The sequence below is a fragment of the Myotis daubentonii genome, chromosome 16 (genome assembly GCF_963259705.1).
Source record: "Myotis daubentonii chromosome 16, mMyoDau2.1, whole genome shotgun sequence".
In the NCBI taxonomy this organism is placed as follows: domain Eukaryota; kingdom Metazoa; phylum Chordata; class Mammalia; order Chiroptera; family Vespertilionidae; genus Myotis; species Myotis daubentonii.
Window position 1 is genome coordinate 2,280,100 of NC_081855.1, and position 24,769 is coordinate 2,304,868.

Sequence of the window (24,769 nt, forward strand, 5' to 3'; positions counted from 1 at the left end):
TCTGCTCTCTGCAGGAGGTGCACATCACATCTTTGCAGAAGGAAGGAGAGGTGGCAGGCCCAGGCCCAGAGGGGACAAGGGCATGGCAAGGTCGCCCAGCGGGGGAGGGTGGCATAGTCTGGGGTGGATGGTCTGGCTCCTAGGCCCACATGGGAGAGGGTCTGGGGGAGAGGAGGGGCTGTTGGAAGGACGCACCAGGCTCTGCGAGGAGGCTGTCTATCCTCTGTCCCCAAGCTGCTGCCTTGTCCACTCACCTCCTCCTGGACGGCCCCGGGAGCCCCACTGCTGCAGACACAGGGCTGAAGGAGCACAGAACAGCGCACGTGGGGAGCCGAGCAGGTCCTTCAAACACACGTCTCCACAGGGAGGCACTCAAGGAGGCCAAAACGCATTTAGTGAGGGCTAGTCCCCAGGCCCATGTCTTCAGACACCGCTCGGTATTGAAAATCACATGGAAATTTGCCACTTAAAATATATTTGACATTTTGTTATCTTACAAAGGGTAGACACCCCTACACAGGGGGCTCCTTCCTACCAGGCCCCAACCCCCCGGGACCCCGTGCAGGCAGGAACTGGGTGGCACGGCACCGCGGGGCAGAGAACTGCATGCAAGGCACACGCATGGACGCATCATTCCTGACACATGCACACACATACATACCACCCCAGCAGGCAGGCCCCAGCCCTGCTCAGAGCCTGGCACAGCTGCCACACAAACGTACCACATGCATGTACATGTTCAGAGGGACAAATACACACGTGGCCTCCCACACACAATCACTCACTGCTGGAGGTCAAGGACTCACATACATGTGTAGACATCATTTCACACCCAGGCACCCGGAAGCCTCACCCACACACACTCCACGTGGACACGCTCTGAGCTGAGGGTCCATGGGACTCCTGAGCCAGCTTGCTGACGTTGCTGGCTGGTGTCCATCTTGAGCACTGTGCCCAGCCATACAGCCTGGTGAACATTCAAACCAACGCCCTCATATAAAACACACGAATACTCCCCTACAGGTAAGCACACACATAACTATGCACGTGTGTGTATATGCCTGCACACATACCTACCATGTATCTATGTTATCATCCCAGATCCACACACAGATTGTCCTATGCACACATCTGTACAACAGCGCCGTGTATGATGCACCCACACGTTCATGCACTTACCGGCAAAGCAATCGCTGCGTGTCTCATTTGAACACAGATGAGACATCCCACATGAACCCACACACTTGACACCCACTCTCTCAGCCACACACACTCCTGCCGGTGTGGCCTTCCCACGGGAGGCCCGAGGCCAAGTCTTCAGCCACCCCCAACTCTGGGCCTCCTGGTCCAGGCTACTGAGAAAATTCTTGGAAATCCCACTACCTGGGAGGGCGAGGGTAGGAGCAGTTTGGAACACACACCTGCTCAGCACAGACCACACACCAAGTACACACATATGCATGCACGCACACACACTTGCCACACGCCACATGCACTCACATGTGCACAAACACCCCCACTCACCTGTGTGCGGAACGTTCAGTGGGTTCAACATGCTCTCCACACACCAAGAGTGAGCACACCCCCTCGCACTCTCCCAGGAGCCATGTGAACCGTGCTCTGCACACACCATAGCCCCACCCAGCCACCCTCCATCCTCAAGTGCATTAGAGGGAGACTATTTTGGTCTTCAGCACAAGCAATAAATAAATAAATACAGGGCAGGGAGGAGAGGGCAGACGAGTAAAAACACAGCCTCTGCCTTTGGCAAGAGACGACAGGCTGCGAGGGGCTGCTCCCTGCAGGGTCTTGAGCTAAGCTGCCTGCCATGGGCCCCTGAGGGCACAGCTGAGCAGAGTGCACCTGGTCACCCCAAACCACCAGCACCTGGATTCCAGGGCCTCTGGGCTCGGCGCTGGATGGAGTGAATGCAAGGCTGGCCTACCCAGGCCCCGGCTTCTCCCTGTCTCCAGAGCCCCACTCCCTACTTGCATGACCTTGCACGCTGCCTCAGTTTCCCACTTGGGCCCGAGTCCCTGGTGCCTTCAGGCTGAGCTGTCGTGGGGGCACAGGTTGGAGCAGCCAGGGCAGGCAAGCCCAAGAGCCACTGGCTCTCTAATACTGACTTCCTCATGGGCCCGGTCACTTGGAGGGCAGCGCACTGAGCTGTCCTGGGAAGGCACCTGGCTGCCCCGGGGTCCAGGCTGCTCTGCCCTCCCCACCACCCCCCTAGCCCAGCTGGCTTCTCCGCCAAGAAGCAGCCTGCGCTGGGCAGCTGCTGGTCTTGGTGCTGCTTCTGGGCCAGCAGAGCCCACAGCCCAAACCCCTTCATGGGTGTGTGTGCCGCTCCTGACTCTCAGCGAGAGGTCCCATCTCTCTGAACACTGGTCCTCTCTGTTCAGGCAGGGCGCAGCCTAGCTGCCACTCATGGGCCCCACCCTGCTGCCCAAAGTCAGGGGGAGCACCATCAGCCTGGCCTCTGCAGACAGAGGGGCCGTGGGGACTGCATGGTGGCGTCGGGGAGGGGTACAGGGGAGTCCTAGACCATGAGGAACCGAGCCAGACCCACAGTGTCTATAAGGCACCACTCCTCTGGGCCTCACAGGGTGGGGCTGCCAGGTGCCCTCCCCAGGAGCACCCACTCCTGCATGTTTGCAGCGGCCCCTCTCTGTGGAGGGTGGGAGCCACGGGCAGCAAAGGAGAGAGCAGCAAACAGGGGACCCGGGGCGCTGGGGGAGGGGACCCTCCATGGCAGGCGGGGCTCACATCCGACCCTGAGGGGCGCCTCTAAGTGCAAAGTCAAACTCCAGAAACCAGTTGTTCTGTCCCAGCGCCGCCTCCATGACCCAGGGGCCTCGTGAGCATTAACACGGCCCAGGTTTTTCCACCACAAAAGGGACCTAACCCAGCCGTGCGCACAGGGGCCACAGCGAGGGCTGCACTGGCCCTCCAGCCCCGGGGAGCCTGGCGGAGCCTCCACCCACTACCTGCATCCTGGCAAACAGTGGAATTCTGTGTGTCCTTTTTTGTAGCCCATGAATTTAAAAAAGGTTTAATCCCATGTTAATTCTTTTGTAAAGAGTCTTCCTCAAACTGAGACTGAGAAAGCGGAGACCCCTGATTTCTCCCCGAGCTAAGACAAGTGGGTGCCTGCAGCCAGCGGCCTGCACCAAGCGGGGCGGCTGTGGAGCCGGTGGGGGCGGCCCGCAGCCCTTCCCTCAGGCAGACGCACCAGCCCCTGCGGCGTGGCCCGGAGCCTGCGTGGGCTTCTGAGGCCAGGGGCATCCGCTCCTGCCACCCACGCTCCTGCCAGCCTCCCAAGACCACTGTGAAGCCTGAAGCGTCTAACATGCGGCTGCGTTGGCCACCTTTCAGAGGCTGCCCGCGGCCCGCGGCCACTCATATCTCCGACTCCCGCCGGTAGGGCCGCGGCCCCAGAGCACCGCTGCTGGCCGGGGGCCTGGCGAGGCCGAGCCTGGCCTGAGGGCCGCCAGCCGGGTCGTCCTCGGCCGCGTCCTCCTCGTCAGGGCTCAGGAAGGCCAGCTCGTTCTCGTAGCAGAAGGAGCTGGTGCCGGGCAGCAGGAACGTGTTCTCCGCCAGGTCCCTGGCGCTGCAGCGGGGCGTGGCGGGCACCTCGTAGGTCTTGTGGAAGCGCGAGTAGTCGATCTTGTACTGGTTCTTCTCCTCGAAGAGGACGGGCTCGAAGCGGTGGCCCCAGAGGATCTCGCTGGCCAGGTAGGAGCTGCGGGCCTGCGTGGTCATGGCCGTGGCCTCCACCATGCCCTCCAGGATCACCACGATCTCGAAGTCGTCCGCCTCCAGGTCCTGCCGGCTGATGCCGAACAACGGGCTGGCCTCGTCGATCTCGTGCAGGATGGTGATGGGCGACACCAGGAAGATGCGGTCCAGGCCCTTGTCGAAGCCCACGTCCATGTCCAGCTGGTCCAGCGGGATGTACTCGCCCTCCCGCGTGACCCGGGGCTTGAGGAGCTGGGCCCGCACGTGGGCCTCCACGATGTGGCTCTTGCGCAGGTTGCCCACGCGCCACATGAGGCAGAGCCGGCCGTCCCGCAGCGCCACCACCGCGTGGTGGCTGAACAGCAGCGTCTGCGCCCGCTTCTTGGGCCGGGCCATCTTGGCCATGATGGCGCCGATCATGAAGGAGTCGATGACGCAGCCCACGATGGACTGCGCCACCACCGTGAAGACGGCCACGGGGCACTCCTCTGTCACACAGCGCAGCCCGTAGCCGATGGTGGTCTGTGTCTCGATGGAGAAGAGGAAGGCGGCCAGGAAGCCGTGGACTTGCAGCACGCAGGGCGGGCGGCCGCGGGCCTCCGCCGGCTCCAGGTCGCCGTGCGCCGCGGCGATGACCCAGAAGATGACGCCAAAGAGCAGCCAGGAGGCGAGGAAGGCCAGCGAGAAGAGCAGCAGCATGTAGCGCCAGCGGATGTCCACGCAGGTGGTGAACATGTCAGCCAGGTAGCGCTGCGACTTCTCGTCCATGTTGGCGAACTCGATGTTGCACTGGCCGTTCTTCTTGACGAAGCGGTTCCGGCACCTGCGCCGCGTGTGCACCTTGCCGTTGCCGAAGCCATTGGCGCCCGACATTGTGACCAGGTGCAGCCCGTCCTCCCACAACGACACGATGCTGTAAGGGGTGGCCCGGCCAGCTGCGGTCATCCCGGGCGGGGGGAGGTCCCGGCTCCTCGGCCCCACGCCGGCTCCCAGAGGGACGGCTCCTGCAACAGAGAGGACAGAGGGCGTTCCACATGGGCCCAGGAACCTACCACCTCCCCCGCCCCATCTCGGTCCCCAGGTGTTGCTGGACCCCGCCTGAGCTGGCACATGCAAGGCGCTCACGGTGCTCACTGCCTGCGCGAGCCACTCCTCACACACAGGGAGGGCAGGCCACACGCTCAGCAGATGCTCCCAGTCATCCAGTCAACAGCCCCAGGAGCAGCTGCTCCCTCTGATGGAGATTCAGAGGCCGCCTGGCCTCCCCTAAGCCACGCAGCCAATAAGCAGGAGAGCTGAGGTTCAAATCACTCTTGTCTAACGCAGGGCCGCCCGTCACGGGCCCAGGTTCTGCTGGGGCCTCATCTCCTCTCCCCCACCCCACACCCAGGTGCTCCACCCGCCACCTCGCCATGGGTCTGAGGAGCTGCGGCCAGAGGCCACAAGGGTAGGTGCTGCTTCTGTCTGGGCCAGGAGGCAGGAAGCCGGGGGTGGGGACGCCAGGGGGAGTGCCAGGGTCAGGGTACACAGATTCCAGCAGGAGGCTACCAGATCGCTGGGGGGTGTTTTTGTGGCCCAGAGACTTTGAAGGACGTGCAGCGGGTCGTGGCGACTCCACCTGGGGCTCTGAGGTGGGACGGAATCACAAGAACAAAGGCCAGAGAGCCCAGCCTGGAGCTGCTCCTGGCTACTGAGCGGCCTCACACCTGGCCTGCGCCCAAGCAGGTGGGCACCTGGGACCCACCTCAGCCATGCCACACAGGCCTGGTAACCCTCACCTGCTGACGCTCCTCCTAAAACCATACAGAGAAAACCTGTTCACACCCACCCCCCTTTCAGAGCTGTCCAAAGTCACCCTGACACTAAGGAACAGAGACAGCGTGGAATCCCGGAGTCCAGTCCAGTCCTCAGGCTCCCTGCCCTCTTGGTGCCGTGTGTGTGCACAGGAGCACACGTGTGTGAGATGCTCAGGGGGGGCCCCTCACAGGCTCTCAGTAAACAAGCACACAAAGCCCCAGAAGAGGACCTAGGAAGAGAACCCAGCACCACACACTTGCCCAACGGCCCAAGGGCACTCCTCATACACAAACACTGGCTTGGCAAGAAGGCTGGGCCATGCTGTGGTCGTTAGGGACTCCATTCAAGACATGTGGAAGGTGGCTCCTTTGAAATCAGCTTTCCAGGAGAACCAAGATGGCGGCATAGGTTAACGCCGGAGTTTGCTGCTTTGAACAACTACTTCAAAAGTGAAACCAAAAAATGGAAGGGACATCACCCAGAACCACAGGAACGCTGGCTGAGTGGAAGTCCTACAACTAGGAGGAAAGAGAAACGCACACGGACACTCAGAGGAGGCGCAGTGCTGAAGTCAAATTCTGAGGTGCGGAGTGCGCGGAGCGGGCTGGCGGCGGAGGGCGAGGTTGTTGTTTTCAATCGGGAGGGAGTCGCAGACTCTGAGCACCAGATCCGGGCGAGCCTTTAGGGACCCAGACTCAAACGGGAGAAGTGGGACTGTCTGGCTTCGGTCAGAGCGAGTGCAGCTTTCTCTCCCAGCTTTGCAGCGGGTGCTGGGACTCAGAGAGGCAGAGCCCCTGGGGACAGGACTGAGAGCCGCCATAACTGCTCTCTCCGGCCCACCCTGTTGATCCTGTGCGACCCGCCCCGCCCAAGCCCTGCACAGAGGCATTTGCCGGATAGCCTCAGGCAAAGGCTAGATTAGCACCTCCCTAGAGGACAGAAGTTCTCTCACCGCTGACACAGCTGATTCTCATAGCCACTTGGCCTGGAGGTCAAACCCTCCCTGGAATTAGCTACAACAATCAAGATTTAACTGTAAGACTGCGAACAAAGACCACTAGGGGGTGCACCAAGGAAGCATAACAAAATGCGGAGACAAAGAAACAGGACAAAATTGTCAAAGGAAGATATAGAGTTCAGAACCACACTTTTAAGGTCTCTCAAGAACTGTTTAGAAGCTGCTGATAAACTTAATGAGATCTACACGAAAACTAATAAGACCCTCGATCTTATATTGGGGAACCAACTAGAAATTAAGCATACACGGACTGAAATAACGAATATTATACAGATGCCCGACAGCAGACCAGAGGAGCGCAAGAATCAAGTCAATGATTTGAAATGCGAGGAAGCAAAAAACATCCAACCGGAAAAGCAAAATGAAAAAAGAATCCAAAAATGCGAGGATAGTGTAAGGAGCCTCTGGGACAGCTTCAAGCGTACCAACATCAGAATTATAGGGGTGCCAGAAGATGAGAGAGAGCAAGATATTGAAAACCTATTTGAAGAAATAATGACAGAAAACTTCCCCCACCTGGTGAAAGAAATGGACTTACAGGTCCAAGAAGCGTGGAGAACCCCAAACAAAAGGAATCCAAAGAGGACCACACCAAGACACATCATAATTAAAATGCCAAGAGCAAAAGATAAAGAGAGAATCTTAAAAACAGCAAGAGAAAGAAACTCAGTTACCTACAAGGGAATACCCATACGACTGTCAGCTGATTTCTCAACAGAAACTTTGCAGGCCAGAAGGGAGTGGCAAGAAATATTCAAAGTGATGAATACCAAGAACCTACGACCAAGATTACTTTATCCAGCAAAGCTATCATTCAGAACTGAAGGTCAGATAAAGAGCTTCACAGATAAGGAAAAGCTAAAGGAGTTCATCACCACCAAACCAGGATTATATGAAATGCTGAAAGGTATCCTTTAAGAAGAGGAAGAGGAAGAAAAAGGTAAAGATACAAATTATGAACAACAAATATGCATCTATCAACAAGTGAATCTAAGAATCAAGTGAATAAATAATCTGATGAACAGAATGAACTGTTGATTATAATAGAATCAGGGACATAGAAAGGGAATGGACTGACTATTCTTGGGGGGGAAAGGGGTGTGGGAGATGTGGGAAGAGACTGGACAAAAATCGTGCACCTATGGATGAGGACAGTGGGTGGGGAGTGAGGGCGGAGGGTGGGGCGGGAACTGGGAGGTGGGGAGTTATGGGGGGGAAAAAAAGAGGAACAAATGTAATAATCTGAACAATAAAGATTTAATTAAAAAAAAAAAAAAGACATGTGGGATTGCCCTGACTGGTTTGGCTCAGTAGATAGAGCATCAGCCTGCGGACTCAAGGGTCCCAGGTTCGATTCCAGTCAAGGGCATGTACCCTGAATGCGGGCACATCCCCAGTAGGGGGTGCGCAGGAGGCAGCTGATCAATGTTTCTCTCTCATTGATGTTTTTAAATATATTTTTTTTAAAAAAAAGACATGTGGGATGATCCCCTGGCCAGCTGAGCAGTGGTTAGAGCATCAGCCCTCGGCTGAAAGGTCCCAGGTTCGATTCCAGTCAAGGGCACGTACTGCAGTTGCAGGCTCCATCCCTGGCCCCCACTGGGCTGTGTGTGGGAGGCAACCAATCAATGTGTCTTTCTCACATCGATGTTTCTCTCTGTCTCTCACCATCCCTGCCACTCTCTAAAAAAAATCAATGGAAAAATTATCCTGGGTGAGAATTAACCAAAACAAAAAGAAATGTGGGAGGCTGTCCTCACCCAGGGCTATGCAGGCCTGTGTGGCACTTGCTCAGTGGGGGCACCTACTTAAACCAGATAAGAAATGGAATTATATGTGTTTTGTTGAAAAAGGCCTTAGCAAACAAGGAAGCCAGCTTCCCATTTTACAGATGGGGAAACTGAGGCTGAGACTCATCCCAAGTCACAAAGCAACTTACAGTCTGGGATGAGATGGTAAAGAGAACAGGACCAGAGCCATTGTCGGCAGATGCCCAGGTTGGTCAATGAGGGTCAGGGCATTGCTGGGAGAAAATGGGGGCGAGACACTGGGGTGTGATACCTGGACCAGAAAAGGTGGGGTGACTTCCACACCAGAGACAGCAGTGAAGCGAGCTTAGCCGGCAGAGAGTGGGCAGTGCAGGACACGAACCCAGAGCCCTGAGGAGGTGAGGCCCCAGCAGGGTCAGCATCAGAACACAGCCTCTGAGCACCCAGCACACTCAACCTACTGCTCTGGCCTGAGCTGGGGTTTTAGAGAGTCACTGGGAGGGGCCTCTGGACAGAGCAGATCAGGCCACGTCTCATCCCCTGAGGCTCCAGACACCTCCCTCAGGTTAGATGGCAGCCAGGAGGAGACCAGGACAAGGCCTGGGCCCACACTCTCAGATGCCAAGAAAGCAGTGACTGTAAGGACCAATGGAGGAGGCCCCCAGGGGGCAGGCTCAAGGTCCCCACCCTCAGGGCCCCTTCAGAGGTGCAGGCATAGTCATCAATGCTTACCCAGTGTTTACTACCCACCAGGCACTGCTCTGAGAGGGCTAATCCCTACAGCAACATTATGACGATCACCCCATTTCCCAGGTGAGGATACCGAAACTCAGAAAGATGAATCCACTTGCCCAGGGTTACAGCCTTCGCACAGAGTGCTCCCTTGAAATCCCATGTAGATGAGACACACAGACAGCCCAAAGCTCAGCACTGACCAGCAGGGAGGCCCACACCAGCCCCCCCACAGCCATGCAGCCCTGAGAGTGTCTGGGGATGGGGCACTCACAGCCTCAAGTCCTACAACTGGAGGAACCCTTAGAGGCCACTGAGTTCAGGGAAAGCCAGAGTGTGGCTCACACACACCTCTCCAGCCTGTACATCACCAATCCGTCGCGGACCTGACTCTCAGTGTCCCGGAGCAACTTCAGACTCTGCTGGTCCATTCACTGGGTATCAGAGTTGGCCCAAGAGCTTAAAAAATCCAACCTTCCATTTGAAGACGGAGAGACTGAGGCTCTAAGAGAGGCTCCCTTTCCCAGTCACACAGGAAGTGAGGCCAGCAGGTGCGCCACAGGCACTGGGAGCTGGGGGTGCAGAGGTAGGGAGGGCATTCCAGGTGGGAGAAGGGGCAGGCAGGGACATGCTGGCCACTCAGGGGGCCATGAGGAGGCTGGGGGTGGCCAGGAGTGGGCCTGGAGGGGACAGGCTGGAGGGGGCATTCCCATCCTCACATCTGGGAGACGATGAGCCCTTGCACAGAAGCACCTCTGCAGCCACATGCCCGCCCGCCGTGCGCCCCCACGTCCTGCAGATGTGCAGGTGAGCATAGTGCAGGCTTCCTGGGCCGAGGCCTGGTGCCCAAGGAGAGAAGGAGCAACGTGGAGCTGCATACTTGGAGGCTGGGGAGCCAGGCTCTCCCCACTTCCTGGGCCTCACCATTCCAGGGCCACTGCCCAACAGCCAACCTCCACCAGTCTTTCTGCCCAACAGCTCTCAGCAGGTGGGAAGGAATGCCCCAGAACAGCCTTCCATCAACTGGCAGGCAGCTCCCTGCCTCCACGCACACTCTGGCTCCTCAGCCAGGCTGAGCTCCCACTGCACCAGCCATGACTTTGTCAAAAATACATCCCAAAAGGCTCCTGCCCTTCCCGACCTCACTTCCTTACTCCCCTCTGGTGCTTCTTAGGGTCCCCAGCCACTAAACCACCTGCAGGGACCTGGTCCCTGGGCTCTCCCTCGCAGGCTTCAGGCAGTGTCCCCTCCAGGAGGTCCCACACCACCAATGGCCCACGCCGCTCCTTCCTCTCCCACTTCTCTTCCCCTCCTCACCTCTTCTTCACTCCCCTCCTCTCTTCACCCTCTCCTTTCCCCTCCTCCTCCCACTCCACATGGGGGTCCGTTGGCACCCTGACCCATTCTCCAATTGCCCAGCCAGAAGCCTGCCTCCTCCCTCTCCTTCAGTCCCCAGATCTACTCCCTCGCCCAGTCGGTCCTCTGTATTTTACCTCCTGAATTCCCAAAGGCACCCACCATCTCCTGGCCCACGGCCACCCTCCTGCCCAAGCCACTCCTGCCAGGACACAGCAACAGGCTCCTGATGGATTTCCTTGTGGCCACCCTCTGCCCCATGTCATCGAACCCCCAAACCACAGCTAAAGGGGATGTTTAGAATCTTCCCATCCACCAGTGCTCGGCTGAAAGCTACTAGTTCCATGAAGCCCTCTGAGTGCTCTGGCCCTGGCTCTCCTGTTAGGGTCCGAAGGTCCCATCTCTGGCCAATCTCAGAGGCCCAGAGGGGCTGATGCAGGCCCGGCACAGAGAGAGAATCCAAGAAATTCTCACTGACTAGACCAGTGGTCGGCAAACCACGGCTCGCAAGCCACATGCGGCTCTTTGGCCCCTTGAGTGTGGGTCTTCCACAAAATACCGACTTGTGCGCACGGGCCATGAAGTTTCAATCGCACTGTACATGCGCGCCTGCATGTGGTATTTTGTGGAAGACCCACACTCAAGGGGCCAAAGAGCCGCATGTGGCTCGCAAGCCACGGTTTGCTGACCACGGGACTAGACAAAGGAATGAGGGGGTAAGCAGCTGAATAGAGAAACAGATGAGGAGATGGATGGATCAATGAATGAGGAGACAGGTATATGTACAGACAGGTGGCCGGGCATATGGATGGATAAACGGGACTGACAGATGAGTGGATGGGCGGGTGAGTGGGAACCAGAGAGATGGAGGAGTTAGGTGGGTGGAAAATTATTGAATGGGTTGGGTGGATAGATTAAGTGAGTGGAGAAATAGGTGGAAGAGTCAATGGATGAAAGGATACATGGGTGGTTGGGCGAGTTGAGGAGTGGCTGGGGGATGGTGGGGAATGAATAGTTGGGAGATGGGTGAACACATGGATAAAAAGATGGCCGGATGGGCTGGGTGGATAGATGGGTAGATGGCAGATGGAGGGAGGACATGTGGAACTAGTGGATGGATGATGGAGGAATGAGAGGTTGAGTAGGCACATAGAAGGATGAATAGGGAGATGGATGTATGGATGGGCTGGGGGGGGTGGGTAGATGACAGATGGAGAGAGGACATGTGGAACTAGTGGATGGGTACTGGAGGAATGAGAGGCTGAGCAGGTATGTGGAGGGATGAGGAGGGAGATGGATGGATAAATGGGTGGGTGCACAGATGAGTGTTGGGCTGGGAGGACTAGGTGGACAGGGGCACATCAGTGACCTTAATCTTACCTCTTGATTCTATCTTCTAAGTAACAGTGCTGAGTGGGCACGTGCTATCTCCAAGGCCACATTAGCAGCAGCTGCCATTTCCCCAGCATCAGCCAGAGATGAGTCAGTGGCTAGAAGACCCTAAAGGTAACAAAGCAAAGCCAAGTTACTATAGATGGTGCTACTCTTCCCAGAGAGGCTCCAAAGTCAGGAATTTCCACATGCACCCACATTCCTGCTTGCTTCACCCAGGGCCCATGGGAGGAGGAGGGGCCTCCCATACCTCTGGTGCCCCACACCTTCCCAGAAGGTCAGCCTGTCCATGACAAACTGTCAGAACCAGAGAAGGCAGAACAGGTCCCACCACAATGACAGCCGATAACTGTTGAGCATCTATGGCATCCAACACTGTGGTAGGTGATTTGCAGACATCAATTCATGCCATCCTCACAACAACCCCACAAGGTGGACACTATTGCTGTTCCCATACTTGAGAGGTAGTTAATGTGGGAACACTCCTAAAGTCACAGAGGAGCTCAGGTCCCTAGCCTGCGCCCCTAGCCACCACCTGAAGGGTCTTCCCAAAGTCAGTCACAGGGCTGACCTACCAATAGATGGCTGGATATATTATGTATGTATGTATCTATGTATGTATGTATGTATGTATTGATGGATGGATGAATAGACAGATGGCTGAATGGCTGGATGGATGGGTGATGAGTGGATGGATGCATTATGAATGGATGGATGATGGAGCACTACATGTGTAAATGAATAAATGAGAGGGTGAGTGGATGAATAGTTGGATGAATGGATGGATTAGATGGATGGATGATGGGTGGATGAGGGAGTGGATTATAAATGGGTAGGTGGGTGTATAAATGGATGGATGGGTGATTATAGGTCAGCCGTGGGCAAACTACGGCCCTCAGGCCAGATCCGGCCCATTTGAAATGAATAAAACTAAAAAAAAAAAAAAAAAAAAAAAAAGACCGTACCCTTTTATGTAATGATGTTTACTTTGAATTTATATTAGTTCACACAAACACTCCATCCATGCTTTTGTTCCGGCCCTCCCGTCCAGTTTAAGAACCCGTTGTGGCCCTCGAGTCAAAAAGTTTGCCCACCCCTGTTATAGATGGATGAATTATGGATGGCTAGGTGGGTATGTGGATAGGTAAATGAATGGAAGGATGGATGGATGAATGGATGGCTGGATGGATGATGAATGATGGATGAAGATGAATGGATAATGGATGGATGAATTATAAATGGATGGGAAGATAATGGATGGATGGATTATGGGTGGGCATGTGGGTGTGTGGATGGATAAGTGAATGGATGGGTAGATGGATGAATGGGTACATGGATGGATAAATTATGGATGGGTATGTAAGTGTGTGAATGGATAAATAAGTGGGTGGGTGGATAGGTAAGTTGGTAATGGTGGATGAGTAGGCAAATATAAATAGGTGAGTAGGTAAATATATTTTTAGGTGAATGAATGGATGGATGAATGAGGTGGTTGGGATAGATAAATAACCTTACCCCCCGCCCCCCAGTGGGCCCACACTGTGCCGGGAGCCGGTCCATGCTTGCTGTTTCAAAGGGACCTGGCATATATGGCATACGGTTCTTAATATGTTTGCTCACCTTCTTGGTGCTGTGTTTTAACCAAGGTCACCTCTCGGAGAAAGGTTGTTTCCCCAGGTAGGGATTTTCCCCTGAAGTTAGGGAGGGAATAAAACCTCTCAACTAAGTGCCAGGCGGGTAATTAATCACTTTAACTACGAACAATCATGCTTAAGCTACATAATCTTTACTCCCTGGAATGGAGATAAGAAACGCCCTAACCTTTGGAATAGAGATTGATAGGATTGAATCAACTGGTATAAATACAGATGTAACAAGACAGCAAGAGACAGAATTCAGAACACAGAATTTAGAAGTCAGAACCCAGAAGACAGGACCAAGAGAGACAGAACCTACAGGGAACCAGGAGATGGAGGAGCTTCGCTGGAGAGAACATGGCAAAAGATCCTGGACTGAACCTGACTATAGAACATGGCAAGAGAACCTGACTAGAACCTGGTGACTGAACCTGACTAGAGAACCCGGACAGAACCTGGCTGGAGAACCTAGCGAGGGAACATGGCGACCAAACCTGGCTGGAGAAGTCCCCGTGTCATTCCTTTTTCGCCGACTCCATCCACGCCTTTGGGGACCCCTGGACCCGCTGGGGTTGGACCCCAGCAACACTGTGCCCCACCCTGGGAGCTCAGCTCCTGGCTTTAGTTATTCCAACCTTCGTGGCCCCGCCCTGCAGGAGAGGTGAGTCTCCCTACTGAGCAGAGGGAGACACTGAGGCTGAGAGGGTGCCACTTGCCCCAGGTCACCTGGAGCGGGGACTCTGAGCAGAGGAAGTGTCCCTCACAGGGTAATGGGAGAGAAAGAGGGGGGCCCAGGGGCCAGAGAGTCCTTGCTCCAAATTCAAGACCTGTCCCCTCCCCCTCCCCACCACCCACCCACCCCCACCCCGCCAGCGGCTCTCTGTGGGCCTCTCCCTGTGTCTCAGCCTCCTCGTCTGCAGAATGGAGAGACGCCACCCACCTCGGGAGGCTGTCAAGGAGGTAAACCGAGGCCCTGCCCCAGTGGGTGCCACACAGAGGACCCAGAGTGAGTGCCTGAACTTTGTGCAGGATTGTCTGTCCAGGTCAGGGAGAAGGGACAAGGGTGGAGGTATGGACAGCCTGCCTCTCCCCACTTCAGACTGGTTACCTGCCCCTCAAACCCATTCCTGACTCCATTTCCTCAAGTTTCCAGACATACAAACCCCGTCCGTCAGGTCTGCCCTTACCGTGAAACTGAGGTGCAGGGAAGTGACTTGCCGAGATCACAAAGCAAATGAATGAGTGGCGGCTTGGAGACAGAATACAGGCCTCTGGACACCCTGCCTGGTGCCTTCCCTGCCCACTGCGTGTGTGCACTCAGCTCCTGGCACCTCTGGGTCATGGCCACCATCCTGCACAGGGTGTCTGGGTGTGGGACCGGGCTTGCAGACAATAGAGAGGCAGCCTGAGCCTCAGCAGTGAGGGCAGGGCCTGGTGGGCCCTGGAGCCCCTGTGCCTCCCTGCCAGCACCAACCTGTCAGCAAGGCTGGGCTGACACCCCAGGGGGCAGGGCAAGGCACTTCCCCTTCCGGAGGCCCAGCTTCCTCCACCACAAAATGGGCTGATGACTGGCCTCCCAGGGGACGCCCGTGCCATTCACTGCGATGGGGGAGGGCGGTACTCTGGGCATAGGGCCTGGCACAGCATAGCTCCGGGGACAGGCAGCTGTCATCATAGCATCACGACACCAACCTTTCTTGGAGGGCGGGGCCCAAGGGGCCAGAGAGTCCTTGTCCCAAATCCAAGACCTGTCACCTTTCTCTCAGCCCCCCCCCCCCCGCCCCGGCTCCTATAGGCATTTCCCTGTGCCCCAGCCTCATCTACAGAATGTAGAGACCCCACCCACCTCAGGAGACTCTCAAGGAGGCAAACCGAGGCCCGGTCCTAGGGGGTGCCACGCAGCAGACCCAGAGTGAGTGCCAGGGCCTCCCTGTGCCCCCTGAGAGGGGTTTCCGCTCTAACACTGGCACAGGCAGCTCCGAGCAGAAATAGGATTCCCAACGGAATTGAAGCGGGCACATGCCTGGCTCCCACCAGCCCCAGTGATGCTCTCCAAACGCCACGGCAGCAGCTAAGCCAGAGCTGGAATTCCATCTGCTCCCGGGCCCTGCACCGTCTGGGGTCTGGGGACTGAGGTTGGACATATGAACCCAGGGACAGGCTGTGCCACGTGGCCAGGAGGGTGGACATCTACCCTGAGTCCTGCGGGGAAGCCAGGTCTGGCCCCAGGGCAGGCGGCAGGTCGGGCCAGGCACCAGGGAATGTTTCCGGGAGTATTTTTATCTTGAGAACATCCTACTCTGAGGGCGGGGCAGGGGGAGGCAGGGTGCCCTGGCCCCAGGCCTCTGGGAGCAGCAGAGGACAGAGCCCCTGGGTGCTCTCCACTGAGTGGCTGTGGCAGTGTCTCCCGCCTCTGGGCCGTCCTGTTCCTATTTGCCAACAAGGGGATGGTCCTTCCAAGTCCAACATTTCAGGACTTAAAGGGACTGGGGGACGAGAGGGGCTAGAGACACAGAGGGGCGCCCTTGCCATCCTGATAACGGAAGGAGGAGGTGTACTGAGTGCATGCACAGGCCCTGGGGCCGAGGCTTCCAGACAGGGAAAGGACCTGAGGCTCCAAGAGGCCCTGGATGCGTGTTCATGAGCTTGAACTTAATCTCAGGGGAAGTCTGAAAGTGTGAGCTCTGGGGCAATATGGCTGGGGGTCCCCTCTTGTCTCTGTCTCTTCCTTGTGTGACCCTGGTGAGGTCACACAGTCTCTCCGAGTGCCAGTTTTCTTACCTGTAAAATGGGATCAATCATGGTACATATCTCAGAGGTGACGATGGAGTTGCAGCAATTAATACAGGAAGCTGACCAGCTGGGAACCTCCTGGCCCCCACCCCCTCGCATCATCTCATCTCTAAGCCTGGCTCATGCCCTGGAGGCCTCAGCTGACCCTCCCTCCAGGAAGGAAGGGATGAGCAGATGGACAGAGAACTCCAGGGGAGGAACCCAGTGAGCAAAGGCAGTGAGGCTCCTATTTCCCTTACAGTAGCAATTTTTCAAGCTTCAACCTAATATGAGTCTCACACATTTCCTAAGCACCCAGCAGGTGCTTGGGAGAGCAAAAACATGAGATTAAGTAACTAGAAACATCCTGAACCAAAGACCATGAGTACATAGGCTAGAAAAGTTGCCAGCATAAAAATACGTATGATGTTGAAGCATCCATCTTATATAAAAACTGCTGTTTGAAACTTTAACCCTGATATTTTGACTTCTGTAAATGCTTGTTTGCTTAAATAATACAGAAAATAAGACTACTCCCATTCCAGAGAGGCCGTAAACTCTACCCCAGACAGAGTTGCCAGTGCTGGCACCAGGCCAGCCCTTGAGATATGGTCTTACGGCCCCTTCCCAGCTCACAGGCCTTCTTTCTCAGAAGGCCTGGAAGTCTCATTCCAAATTTGGGAGACAAAGGACTGGAATAAAGTATAAATACAGAGAGTTTCCTCCATGTTGGGGGGCCCAGAATTTGAAAGACACATTTTTCTCTGGGCCTGCACAGACTCATAATTAAAATGTAACTCCCGTTCTCTAAGCGTGGCTTGGTTTTTCTCCGGTCTTCTGTAACAATGATCATTATCAAAACCCACCATAAACAAAATAAAAGGTATCAATGTTTTGTTTGTTTGATGTGTTATAAAAAGAAAAGATTGATGAACTTAATAGACAAAGGGTTCTTATAAATCAATGAGAGAAAAGGACACACAGAAATGAACAGAGGGCTAGGGTTGGGCTCCCCACTGAGGGTCATGTTCCTCAGGCAGCAAAGTCTCAGGAACATCCACACTTTAGGGCAGGGGTCCTCACACTACGGCCCGCGGGCCACATGCAAATACAAATATTGTGTTTGTTCCCGTTTTGTTTTTTTACTTCAAAATAAGATCTGTGCAGTGTGCATAGGACTTTGTTCATAGTTTTTTTTAAACTATAGTACGGCCCTCCAATGGTCTGAGGGACAGGACAGTGAACTGGCCCCCTGTTTAAAAAGTTTGAGGACCCCTGCTTTAGAGCCTCGGTGTAAGCTAGTTCATCGGAAATGCCTTGTTCTGCCTTCTGAAACTCCATGCATCCTTCAAGCGTGAAGGATGCCTCCTCTATGAAGCCTTCTAGGATTTCCTTGGTTCCCCAGTACTCTTTGCTAAGTCCCCACAATACGTTTCTTGGGCCTCTGGAACCAGTGCTTGGCTTCGGTGAGTACCTGGCACTGCATCAGAGATTATCCCAGGTTTCGGGGAGGGGGGGGGCGTGCCTAAACACCTTGAACAGAGGAGAAAATCAGGTACAGAGATGGAATGGTGCCCCCAAGGCCTCCAGTCTGTGAGCCACCCCTGAGGGCCTCCCCCTGCCCAGGTGTCCCACCTCTGGTCCCTCCACACTCCAGCTGCCTCCTCCCTAAGGAGACTGCCAGGCCTGCCTTGTCCCTGATAGGCAAGGCCCCTGCCCTTCGGGCTGCATCTTATGTAATAAAAACCTATTATGCTAATTAGGCTAATATGCTAATTGGTCTCTGGTCAGCCGTTCAACCAATCAAAGCATGATATGCTAAGGTCACTCAACCACTCGCTATGACATGCACTGACCACCAGGGGGCAGACACTATGACCAGTCACTTAGCTTGCTGCTGGGGTCCGCTGATCAGGACTGAGTGAGACTGGCTGGAAATGCCCTGGAGCCCTCCTGTGGTCCCTCCCCAGCTGGCCAACCTCCCTTGTCCCTCCCCGGCCCCGATCGTGCACAGGTGGGGTCCCTAGGCCTGGCCTGTTCTTTCTTACAATCTGGGGCCCCTCCAGGGATGTCGGAGAGCCGGTTTCCACCCGATCCCACAGGCCAGGCTGATGAACCCCCTGGTGCACGAATTCGTGCACTGGGTCTCTAGTGTCTTTATAATGGGCCTGACCCACTGGGAGACCCGTCCAGGCCAAGGTCAGGCAGGACCAGGCCTGAGTCCCAGCCTCTGCCCCCCAGTGACCCAGAAGCTCAGCTGAGGGAACACAGGGACTGTTGTTTCAAGTTCCCTGTTCCTTTCCTTCTCATTTTGTAAACTTGGCTTCATTTGGGGACCAGGAAATCCAGTAGGAGAGCTGACAAGCCTCCGAGGGCCCTGGGCCCACCTGCTTGGGCAGGAGGCTGAGTTCTGCCATCACTCAGGAGTCCAAGGAAATAGAGTGACCCGTCGCTCCCCAGGGCTCCCGGGAGAACGGCCAAGGCCTCCACCTGCTCACCAGAGCCACACTCACAGCCACGCGCTCAGCAGATGCCCAACAGCCTCGGCTCTATGGGAACACGGTGTCGGGCCCATATTCGATGGGGCCAGACGGACAGAAGCATGGTGAGGAGGAAAGAACCAAAGGGACGCTGGGGGCAGGAGACCTCCCGAGGGGATGTGGGAAGTGCCTCTGGAACAGCAGGGACGGCGGCGCTGAGGGTGCGATGCCGCTGTGTTCAAGGAGCTGAAGAAAGAGCAATGGCTGGAGCTGAGGGTGCCCGGGAGGGGAGAGCAGGTGAGGGAGCAGCGCCAGCCCAGAGGACGGTGGGACGCACAGCCAGCAGGTGCTGGGGAGCCTGCTGTGCACCAGGAACCACACTCAGAAGAGACGCCGCCCCTTCCTGCTTTGCCCGATGCCAGCCCCTGCCCAACGCCCTCTCTTCCTCTCTTCCCTCAGGTTCCTACGCTCCCTCCACCCCACCTCCAAGCCCCATCCTGTGCTCCCCCCGGTCTTAGGCCAGGTCATTCTGGGGAGCAATCACCTATCCCTGCGAGTCTCCCCCAGGGCCCAGGGCCCAGGGCCGGGTCTGAAACCCTCAGGATCCTGCCCCTCTGACCCGAGAGCCCCGAGGCCTGGCTGCGAGGCGGTGGAGGGGCTGTAGGCCGGCCCAGGCGGCTTCAGGCTCACCCTGTCGTGGGGCCTCGTGCTGCACAGGCCGTCTCCCTTGTCTGACAAGAGTCGCCTCTGGACCCTGTTCCACTTGCACCGGGAAAAGGCCGTGGCTGGGGGACTGGATGTCCACCACCTTGTTCCCTTCGTCACTGCTCATCACCTCAGAGCCCCCTGGAGTCCTGGGGAGCCCAGGCTGCAGGACAGGTCGAAGGGGCTCCTGGCCACACCTCAGGGCGGACGTTCAGAAGAAAATGAGAAGATGAAGATGCGGGCTGAAGGGGCACTGTGGGCCACGGGGGAGTGGGGTCCTGCTGGCGGGAAGGGCCCGGGCTGGAGCAGGAAGCGGCTCCAGCAAAAGCTGTCGGGGAGGAGCTGTGTCCAAGGGGAGAGAGTGAACAGGAAACAGGGGAGATGAGGTCTGAGAGGGGCAGGATGGGGTCTCGCCTGTGACCCTTCTAAATGTCCCAGGTCAGGCCCTAGCCAGTTTGACTCGGTGCATAGAGTGTCGGCCTGCGGACTGAAGGGTCCCAGGTTTGATTCTGGTCAAGGGCCTCCCAGTGGACCCAACGCCCTCTCTTCCTCGCCTTCCCTCAGGTTCCTCCGCTCCTTCAACCCCACCTCGAACATGCCCAAGTTGTGGGCTCGATCCCCAGTAGGGGGCAAGCAGGAGGCAGCTGATCAATGGTTCTCTCTCAACATTGATATTTCTCTCCCTCCCTCTCCCTTTTCTCTCTGAAATCAAATATATATATTGTGGGGAGCCGATATAGGGTTAAGCCTCGGACTGACCTGTTGGCAAAGTCACAAACAAGTCCCAGCTTAGAGGGCACAGTCCTCTTAGCGTAGTTAGGCTTGACCTATAACACTCCCTAGATCTTATCTAATGGGCTGAGGGAAGTGCAGGAAGTGTAACTATGGTCAAAACAAGTGAAACTCACAAGAACAGTGTAACTATGGTAACCACGGCCTTGTTTGCCTCTGACTATAAAAGGTCGGTGCAGCTGAGCACCAGTGGAGGTCCTTCCTCTTGAGTTGGACTTACCAGCCTGGCTCCCCAATATTCCCAAATTATCTCTTGTCTTTTCTCTTTCATTTGTGTGCGGCTCCTCTTCCAGATCCTGAACCCTGAACCACAAGGGACGTGGAGGGAAACATTTACAACATCTGGCGCCCGACGGGAAATCTGGAAGTGAAGGCTTCGTCTAGAGCGAAAAACAAAGTTTCACCATAAAGGTGGGGAAGAATTCACCATCAGGTGGAGATGAATTCAGTGTAAAGGTGGGGAGGTACTTCACCGCACGCAAAGCCCATGATCAGCTGCAGAAGTGGGGGGACGCTTTCTTGGCCAGGCTAACGGGCAGGATTCAGCGTAAAAAGGAAGGAACTTCATTGTGGACCTCTGCTTCCCATGCTTAAGGAGTAAAGCTGCAGAAGGGAATCCCTTCCAGGTTCGGCTCGACGTTAGCGAGCATGACCCCTGGTTTCCTGAAGAAGGTACATTCGATCTTGAATGTTTGCCAAAAAGTTAGTCAGAACTTGGAAAAAGGTCAGCAGCAGGGGAAAACTTGCCTCCAAAAGCTGTTTTCCCTTGTGGAACACGGCATTTCATTTGCTAGAGCCTCTAAGAGAGGCCAAGGAGGATAAATCTCCTCCCCTTGCACCCTCCGCTCCTTAAGAGGAGCAGAAAGAAAAGAAAAATGGGAGGAATGGCCTTCATGGCTCCCTCCACCTCCATGTCCTAATCCTGAAATGTTTAACTCGTCGTTAACAGACTCACCTGTGCAAAAAGGCCAAATTATAAAGAAATTGGAATATTAAAAGGTATTCTTTTAAATCAGACTGAAAAAAGAGTGCCATGGTCATTTTAATGTGGTTTCTTGTCCAAATTAAAATCTTAATTTGTATTTGGAATCTAAAAGAGGCCAGGCTGGTGGGGCGACAGCCTGGTGTTTGGACCTTGTTTGTCTTTGCTGTGCTGTGTGACCTTGAGCCACAGGACCTCTCTGTGCCTGTGCCCCGGAGAATAAGGTAAGATTGGGGGCACTGGTCTGGAACAAGGGGTCTGAGCAGCAGGTCTCTGGCCCGGGCAGCTGGGGTCACTGCTCAAAGGCCCCGGAAACCTTTCTCAAGCCTGCAGCGCTTATTTAGCACCAACAACCCCATGAGAGGCTGCCTGGGTGCCTCCTGCCCCAAGAGGAAGAGACAGGGTCGAGAGATAACCCTCCTCAAGAAGCTGGGCAACCTGGGGGTGGGCAGGGCACCCACCACCTCCCCCTCCCGCACATGTGCATCTGCCAGTGGAGGGACAGGGAGGTGTGAGGGGGGCAAACGGGTTCCTCCTGTGCTGAGAGATAGGAGGGCAGGCGTGGGTTCCTCCTGTGCAGGGAGGTATGGGGGCAGGCATGGGTCCTGTGCAGGGAGGTATGGGGGCAGGCGTGGGTCCTGTGTGGGGAGGTATGGGGGCAGGCGTGGGTCCTGTGCGGGGAGGTATGGGGCAGGCGTGGGTCCTGTGCGGGGAGGTATGGGGGCAGGCGTGGGTCCTGTGCGGGGAGGTATGGGGCAGGCGTGGGTCCTGTGCGGGGAGGTATGGGGGCAGGCGTGGGTCCTGTGCGGGGAGGTATGGGGCAGGCGTGGGTCCTGTGCAGGGAGGTATGGGGGCAGGCGTGGGTCCTGTGTGGGGAGGTATGGGGCAGGCGTGGGTCCTCCTGGACCTGGTCCCGGCCTCCATGTGCTCCGCCTCGCCCTGCCTCCATCCAGAGGCACACAGTTGTGCTGCTAACCGAAGCCTCAGTGGCCACGCTGGTCATGGGTTTAATCCCATTGCCTCCCTGGTGCTGTTGGGAATGAATGGAGGTGGCGGATGCAAGGTGGCCAGGTCAGGTACAGCGCCCATTAGGTGCTCGCGTGTGCACCGTCCTTGCAGGAGCACGCCGCGGAGGTGCGATTCCTGCTCGGCCAGGAGGCCCGGGGGTGTGCACCTGGACCCAGTGTGCATTTCCCCAGAAACGGGCTTGGGAGTCCAAGATTTGGGAGCAGGTCGTTTGGGAGGTGACCCCAGGGAGACTGAGGCAGGGGACGGTGACAGGCGGGTCGGGGTGTGCTGGGAGTGCCTCTCCACACGGGCACGGAGCCTCCCGCCCCCTGGTGCCCGCACCTGCGCATCTTCACTACCCCCTCAGAGTGAAGCCGCCCATGGTGCTAGGGAGGGCACAGTGGCCCGGGGGCCACTGAAGGCAGAGGCAGTGCTGGCAGCTGGAGGAGGTGCCGTGCAGAGATGAGGGTGCAGGGTGAGGTGGCCACCTGGCCTCACACATGTGTGGTGTGTGGGTGTGTGTCTGCATGTGCAGCAAGTGCCAGCTGTGTGCTCCTGTAGAAACACATGGGGCATGTGCATGTGCACCTGGGCTGAGCCTGTGTCCACCAGGACAGATCTGCACCTGCCTTAGTCCTGGTGCCAGACACTCTGGGCCAGGTCTGTGTGTCTGCTTTTGCACACATGCATGTGCATGTTCAACCTGTGTGTGTATATAGCTTGGCACACGCATACACGCATGTGGTATGGCACATGAATACACGTGCCCAGGCTGTACCACAGTCCCTCACCCAACCTGGCAGTGGAGATGGTCTGGTCGCCTTGTCAATAAGGCAGGAGCTGGCTAGGCTGGGTCGGCTTTGGTTCAAACCCCAGAACCCACCGAGGCTGAGAAAGAAAAGGTGCTGGAGGGCGGGGCGGGTGGGGCAGGCTCAGCCCCTGACTATGCTCATGCTGCCCCCCCCCACCAGCCCCTGCCATTTCTGTTCAAGCTGAGGGCCGCTGGGAGCTGGGGCACAGGCCTCACTGGCTGAGTGTCCCCAGTGTAGAATCCACCTCGGAGGACAACAAGCAGGGCTGGGGTGCCCCCAACACTCCCCCAACTCCATCTCCCTGACTCTGCAGGAGGGCCTATTCCCAGACTCACTGAGCCCCAGAAAAAGGCACCCCAGACACCAGGCTCCTGGTAACCCGAAGTCACCTTCCCTGGACAATTAACGCACTAATTGCCCATGCTGCCCCCTGGCTAGTCCATTAGCCCAGACCTCGCGATGATTTATTCACGAGCTCCCATCTCCCCGACCCCGTGGCCAGCTCATCAGCCGCGCTGCCTCTGCCTGGAGGGCCAGACCCACAGACCCTCCCCCTTCATCTCACTTGAAAACACTGCGTGTTTATATTCATCAGACAGAGCGCACGAGGATGAGAGCGCTGTGCCTGCTGTGCGCCCCGCGGTTCCGGCTTTCGAGGCAGAGTCCGTGCTGGAGAGCCTGGGAGACCCTCTGCTCCTCGTTACCAGGGCTTTACCTTGACCGCCTCACTGTCCTGAGAAAGTCTTGCAGGAAAGAGTTGCTGCTATCCCCATTTGCCAGATGAGGAAACTGAGGTTCAGAAAGGTGCCGTGACTTACCCAAAGCCAAGAGCCTAAAAGAGCCTGAGGTGGGGACTGCCGCTGTGCAGGTGGCCCTGGGCCTGTGCCTTCACTGCCCAGCTGTGGCCTCCTGGCCGAGTCCCAGAGCAACCCTCTGAGGTAGCCCCATTGTGACCCGTTTCACAGATAAGGGAACTGAGGCTCAGGGAAGCGAAGTGCCTGGCCCAGGGTGACACAGCCAGGAACTGCAGCCAGACAGATGGCCTGACAATGTGCTCCCACCCAGGGCCTGGGTGACCCACGAAGTGTCCAGAGAGCAGCCCTGGGAGGACGAGAACGGTTCAGGCCGTGAGTCCTCCCTCTGCCCCCCCAACCCCCCACACGGTTACCTGCAGACACGGCACATGGGCCCCCTCACCCCACCTCTTCAATGCTTCAGAGGCCCAGATGCCAGCTCCATGGACCCAGCTGTCTGCACAGAGACAGTGTGAAGGGCCCTCAAGCCACAGAGAAGGGCCTCACCCAGCAGGACCGGGCCCAGTCACATCAACACTGGGCTGGGTATTCTGGGATCCCCCCACCAGCCCCCAGGGCATCCAATCACTCCAGCTTCTTCTCAGACTCCTGGCAACACAGCCCGCTAGAACCCCATCCTGAGGCCTCAGCGTCCTCATCTGTAGGATGGGCACTGAACGCCCCTCCAAGCACAGGCTGGGTGTGGGAGGGCCTGGTGGCGGTGACAGGGTCTGCAGGCAGCGATGGCCCGCAGTGGCTGCTGCGACTGGTGTCCATGGCATTTGCAAAGCCCGAGGCAGCACACTTGCCTGAGTACAGGCTGCAGCTGGCTCTGGGTTCAAACCCTAGTTCTGTGACACCTGGTTCTATACCTCAGGCACCCAGCCGGCCCTCGCGGAGCCTCAGCTTCCTGACCTGTGGGCTGAGCGCTGTAGGGACGAAGCCAGCCCGGGTGTGCACAGCGCTCGCCTCCCGCTCAACAAGC

At 56.6% G+C, this 24,769-nt stretch overlaps 1 protein-coding gene across 5 annotated transcripts in view; it reads right to left on the minus strand.

The window, feature by feature from the left end:
- Positions 1-372: 372 nt before the first annotated feature.
- The window catches only part of KCNJ12 (potassium inwardly rectifying channel subfamily J member 12), a 43,131-nt gene continuing 18,734 nt past the window's right edge, over positions 373-24,769 (minus strand). For 2 of the 5 annotated variants that reach the window (XM_059668313.1, XM_059668316.1), the window contains 2 exons: positions 11,791-11,910; positions 373-4,742 (listed from right to left, as the gene is read on the minus strand). In XM_059668313.1, the coding sequence (XP_059524296.1) occupies positions 3,400-4,683 (1,284 nt within the window). In that variant the 5' untranslated portion in view covers positions 4,684-4,742; positions 11,791-11,910 and the 3' untranslated portion in view covers positions 373-3,399. Of the gene's footprint in view, positions 4,743-11,790; positions 11,911-14,626; positions 14,821-20,408; positions 20,569-24,769 lie in introns of those variants that run through there. The other 3 variants (XM_059668314.1, XM_059668315.1, XM_059668317.1) reach the window with 3 other exon arrangements.